Source organism: Centroberyx affinis, unplaced genomic scaffold (genome assembly GCF_046629955.1).
Source record: "Centroberyx affinis isolate AG114_WGS23_722 - 3 ecotype Tasmania unplaced genomic scaffold, CSIRO-AGI_Caff_v1 ptg001106l_1, whole genome shotgun sequence".
Lineage (NCBI taxonomy): Eukaryota > Metazoa > Chordata > Actinopteri > Beryciformes > Berycidae > Centroberyx > Centroberyx affinis.
In genome coordinates this window covers 141,239-147,238 of record NW_027279649.1, presented here as the reverse complement: position 1 = coordinate 147,238, position 6,000 = coordinate 141,239, and the positions used below count along the sequence as shown (strand labels likewise).

The 6,000-nt window shown below is 44.5% G+C and overlaps 1 protein-coding gene across 1 annotated transcript; it reads left to right on the top strand.

The window, feature by feature from the left end:
* Window positions 1-3,730: 3,730 nt before the first annotated feature.
* On the top strand, window positions 3,731-5,688 carry mterf2 (mitochondrial transcription termination factor 2). The gene has a single exon (XM_071523697.1). It carries the CDS (start codon window positions 3,731-3,733, stop codon window positions 4,850-4,852), a length of 1,122 nt encoding a protein of 373 aa, XP_071379798.1. The 3' UTR covers window positions 4,853-5,688.
* Window positions 5,689-6,000: the final 312 nt, after the last annotated feature.

Genomic DNA, 6,000 nt, shown 5'->3' with positions numbered 1-6,000 from the left:
CGCCCGAACTCTTAGTCTCTCCGAAGGCTGCAGACTAGAGGGTGTGGAGAGGAGACACCTGCTCTGTTTTCAAGGACTCCCATCTCTCAGTCTGGCCTGCGTTGGGAAGAAGCCACTGTGTCAGGTCAGGTAAGTGGGCATTACACTTGCTGTGGAAAACAAATTTAGGCAAGTTCTTCTGGACAAACGGACATGTTTCCAGAAGTCCTGCATCAGCTTCGGACTCTGCAGTGTGCACAGGCTCGCTGGCCAAACCCAAACTCTTTGCCCGGCTGCCCCCAGTGTGTCATTGTCTTCCAATTGGTCTGAAATATCACGTGTTTGATGTGTTGCCCTGTGGAAAAGCTTCTCCTTTCATCATTTACATCTCCATGCTAACATCTTGTGCTAAACTCTCCGTTTTGTCTCCTGGTTTTTGATTTAGCGGGCAAACATACATTTTTTTCTTCTTCTTGTCCTTTTTTTCAGCACAAGCTGAAATAAAACATTTTCTAAATCCTCATATTCCCTCAGCTGCCTTTGTCACTCTTCCACCACAGACATTGCTGCTGTTGATGTTGTAGCTCTCTGAGTTTTGGTCACTGCTCTTTCTGGTTTCCCTTGGTTACAGTTGCCTCTAATTTTCATGCTCCCCCACTGGCGTGGAGTGTGAATAAATGAACAAAACAAAGCTGCTGTGAGTATAAAGTAGCCTATACACAAATTTCTATGTGGCTCCGCGTTCGTGTTTCTATTTCAGGCAAGTTAGACTTCGCTGTACGTATACCACCTCCTTTAATGTTACACAGCTGGCAGAACGGCCAGACTCTAAGTGGTTGAGTCACCTCATACTGCCATCTCCACCATTGCTTTTGTTTCTCCTTTTAACCGACAGGTTATTTCTACCTTTTCGCTTTAATCACTGTCTTTTTTTGCGTTTTTAGTTCCATTAGTTCCAATTCCCTCCTTGGCCAAGCAAAGCCGCCTTTCCATTTGTGAAGTGTTGGTATGTTTGTTTTAGCTGATACTGTGCGTTGGTGTTGTTGGTTATTTTTAACTGCCCACCCACCCCCCACCCCCCTCCATTTTTCTTTCTCTTAAAGATGCTCTGTTGTTTCACATGAAACTCAAGTGACTCAATAAAAGATGTTTTAGATGTCAAATCTCTCTCTCTCTCTCTCGATATGAGAAGTTACACACACGAGAGAGATAAAGAGAGACAGAGGGAGAGAGAGAGAGAGAGAGAGAGAGACAGAGACCTAAGCATTTATTGTGCAAATTAAAAAATGCACAGTACAATGTCATCCCAATAAAGGGGGTACAGAGGTCCACAATCTGTCTGAGAGACATAAGCTGTTAATAACAAGACTATTACTCGTCCCATAGTGTCCCCCGATGACCAGATGTTTCCTGTCAACATATTGAACATAAAACGGAAACAAACATAAATCCGTATTCCCGTGAGGCCTATCATCTGTTTACAAGTATATAAACTATAATGAACCCGGCTTCCCACTCACCAGCAGCTCCAGTGCTGCTGAGGGAACAGCTTGCGGAGCTGGTGATCAAGCATCATGATTAAGCACCAACTGTGAGAAACTCTCAGTGTGTTCAGTCCAATTCAGCGCTGTGCTGATTACACTCATCAGGATCCCGTATGCTGCAGGGTTTTGAGGCACGCCAACTGCTGTTTGAGATACATATTTTTGCCAAAATTATTTAATTGCTGGACATATGGCCTGCAATAAAAGACCAGAGCTTTGAAAAAGAAAACGTGGAGGAGAAGAAAGGAATGGAAGCAATTACTGAGGCATAAAATCAAATGAGAATACCTCCCACATACACAGATAGTTTTTTGCTACATTCAGCGTGACAAAAGCAAGAATATTTTCAAGGACAGACACGTTGTTTCAGACTTTCAAGGTGTTTCGTAGTGCCATAGTGCAGTATCCCTCATCTCCTCTACATGGCGCTGTGGTAAACACGACTACAAACACGCCGTAGAAGAAGAAACTACGTTTCATAACCAAACGTCACATCCTTTGACCGGCGAAAGGTAACACACTTTGTCAAGGCGTTTGTCAGTATATAAACTGAAATCTGTACGTATTTATACACCGTAATCTAACGGTAGAACCGTGTTAAATCACGTTATATTTCGCTATGGCGGTGGTAAATATTGATATATAGATACATATATATATATAGATAAATATGTATTTTCGTTAAAAAAAATAGTAAGCACAAGTGAGACTTTTATTTTGAAATGTGTTAAATACCTATGGCAAATTGAATCAGTTTTCATTAATGTTCCGCCATGTAACACATAATAACAATTAGGCTCCTGTTCTGGCTTTTAAGTGTGTGGTTAAGTATTTTCCATCCGCGCTTGACATACAAAGCCTGACACTTATGAACGAGGTTGGCGTTGGATCATTCATTCCCACCGTCTGATGTCTGATTACCTGTGATATGTCGAAGCAGTCAGCACACAAGACACGGCTGACGAGACAGGCTGGCTCTTGCCTTCCTCATTCACCAATTAACCACCTGCAGACACCTGGCAGCTCTACCAGGAAAGCCTTTATTTAATCTGGATCTACCTGAAATATCAGTCCAGGAGCCATTAGATACGGCTGTTATCCTCTCACCACACCAATCAAATACTCAACAACTTGTGAGCAAAAGCATGAAATTAAATTACAAATCACTCTTAACCGGTATAATCAGCAAAGATAAAGCTGTTGTCAGTGTATAGGCTATATAAGAAAATAATGCAGTTAGGCATCTGAAGGTTTTCTGTCTGGTGGCAAATTGCATGTGGATCAGCGCAAAATAAATAATGTGTTTAAAGTCAGCAATTATTAGAAGTAGAAGTTCCCATGAGTAGCACTACATACTGTGAGATGTGTGTTTAGATTTCTCTTTGCCTGGCTGTGTGTGTGTCAGTGAGAAATCAGCAGGAGGTTCCAGAAATATGGTTATTACATAATGTTTGGTACACATTTTCAGTTGCTAAAGCCCCTTTGGTGGCACATTGTGGTTGTGACTTCCTGGGGTTATTGCATTAGGGCTGCAACTAACGATTATTTTCATTGTCGATTAATCTGTCGATTATTTTCTCGATTAATCGATTAGTAGTTTGGTCTATAAAATGTCAGAAAATGGTGAAAAATGTGGATCAGTGTTTCCCAAAGCCCAAAATGACGTCCTCAAATGTCTTGTTTTGTCCACAACCCAAAGATATTCAGTTTACTGTCATAGAGGAGTAAAGAAACCAGAAAATATTCACATTTAAGAAGCTGGAATCAGAGAATTTTGACTTATTTTTCTTAAAAAATTACTCAAACCGATTAATCGATTATCAAAATAGTTGACAACTAATCGATTAATCATTGCAGCTCTATATTGCATGATATTTATGTGCCTGATAGAACAGAACATAATCATGATGAGAGTAGGTGATTGCCAACCCTCTGTCCTGCTAGCAGGTCAGGATGGGCCCAACTAGAACATTGGCATCACAGCATATCACTTGATTTACCACAATCATATGGTTAGATATGTTAGATTGCTGTGAAATCGGGCGTTGTAATTGTCTGTCCAAACTGCCATTGTCCAGCTTCCTTAGCTGACTTAGATAGGTGAAGCTAGTATTAGTTACTAGTTAAGTTAGTTACCTGCTTGGCTATCATTCACTGTAGTTGCTTCTCCTCTCCCTCCCCTAGGTGGTCACCCTCAGGACTTTGCGATGTTGCGGCTGATTGCAACGTGTCTGCAGTGCCAGCGAGTCCGAGCTCTTCCTCTACAGCTCAGGCCGTGTGCAACACTGAGCTCAGCAGAGAACCGGCAGACGGTGGAGGCTCTCTACGATCTCTCAGTGGACATCCAGAAGATCCGAAAACTGAAGGGCTGGGTCCTGCACCGGAACTCGGCCTACGTTAAGGAGGTAGCGGACCTGCTGAAGGACATGGGGGCGTCGGGTGTCATCATTGCCCGGATCCTAGCGCTCCACCCGGAGGCGGTCCTCTGCAGCCCGCAGCAGATGCAGGCACAGAGGGAGCTATGGGTGTCAGTCTGCCCAAACCAGAGGGAGCTGGTTGGTATTATTGAGAAATTCCCCGCTTCCTTCTTCACGTCCTCCAGCCACCACGCCAACCAGCGGAACAACATCGCTTACTTCCAGAGCTTACACCTCAACAAGCGAATCATCACCAAGCTCATGGCCAGCGCTCCCCAGAGCTTCAGTCGACCGATGGGGCAGAACGAGATGATGGTCCGCACCCTCCAGCAGGCCTACCTGGAGCTGGGGGGAGAGGAGGCCAACATGAAGATCTGGCTTCAGAAGCTGCTGAGCCAGAACCCGTTCGTTCTCCTCAAGCCGCCCGAGGTGCTGAGGCAGAACCTGCTGTTCCTGAGAGACAAGGGCTTCAGCACCGCAGAGCTGCTCCGCCTGCTCTCCAAGCTCAGGGGCTTCGTCACCGAGCTGAACCCGGACAGCATGCGTCGCACCCTGGCTTACTCCCAGGACACCTTGGGCTGCTCCGAGGCAGAGCTGCGGGACATCGTGCTCAGCTGCCCCGCTCTGCTGTACTACTCTGAAGCTATTCTGGCCGAGCGCTTTGAGGGCCTCCTCGGCGCCGGGATCAGCATGGCTCAGATCGTAGAGACTCCCACCGTTCTGGAGCTGACCACACAGATAGTGAACCACCGCATCCAGAGACTGAGGGCGCATGGTTATGACATAAGGACAGGCAGTCTGAAGCCCCTGAATGGCACTAAGAAGGATTTTGAGATGAGCTATGGCGAGCTACGGCTGAGGAGAGAGAGGCCGCTCTTTAACCCCGTTGCCCCTTTAAAAGTCGATGATTGACAGGGGTGTTATGGACTGATGCAAGTGAATAGATCAGTAACTGGATGCATGTTCTTCTTGTGATTATTGGTATTTACACTGTCATTATCAGATAAAACTGGGGTCTATGGGTGTGTACACACCAAGCATGTTTGGAGCGGTGTTGAAGAAATGTTTCAGGAGTCAGAGGTTTGTCTTACTTGAATATATATTTATTGAAGGAGTCTTATAAGAGGAAGAGATGCACACAGCAGGAGGCTACATACACTTCTTCCAAGAGGAATAGATTGAACCAGTCCTTTATGTATCTTCCAAGGACGTACAGAATGTGCTGACATCAGAACAGGTCACCAAAGTAGAGTATAAGTTACACATATTATGTCTCAAGTTAGAGTTCCCATGGCCATCTTGGAGACATCCTGGAGCCATTCTGACAACAGGCATAGTAAGTTACGGCACAAAGGTTACAGCGAGGTGACCATACATCATGAACCTTACACTCCCTGAGGTGACCCCAATTCAGCTGTTAATACATATATTAAGTTTTCTTTCACAAGGGGTTTATTTGAACTTTGGAGCTTTTCCTCCTTTAGTTTGGTTCATTGGGCAACTATTCGATCTCAGGTGGCACCAAATAGCCGCACCGGCATGCCTGAAAATGCAGGTCTGGAGGAGTAAGAACATAATCTGAATCAACTACACGAAACGACCCCAAAACGCAAGGTGTTATGGGTATGTTCTCTAAGCAGGTGAAGAGAAGCAGAATAGGTCAGTTGCAGACAGGTCCATCATGCTTAGCCAAAGGTACCCAGCTGTTTTGACCCCCCCTTCCTCTCTCTTTCTCTGTCCAATGCACAAGCCACTTGTGAGTCTTTTGTGTGACTTTTGTTTGCAAGCTTTGGTTCGCAACAAAATAAAGCTTTCAACTATGGTTTTGACTGAAGAATCCAAACTAGGTGTGATTCAAGATGTGGTTCAAGATTTGTCATTGAGTAAGATGGTACTATGCATGAATACCAGGGCAAATTCATTGCAGGTAAAAATGAATGTTGGAAGAGACAAGGATAACTATGTAATAATTTGCAAGAGCAATATTAAAATGTAAGACAATTGGAATGACATCTAAACATCTCATGCTATTTGGGGAGGTAGTCTTTTGCCAAATGAAC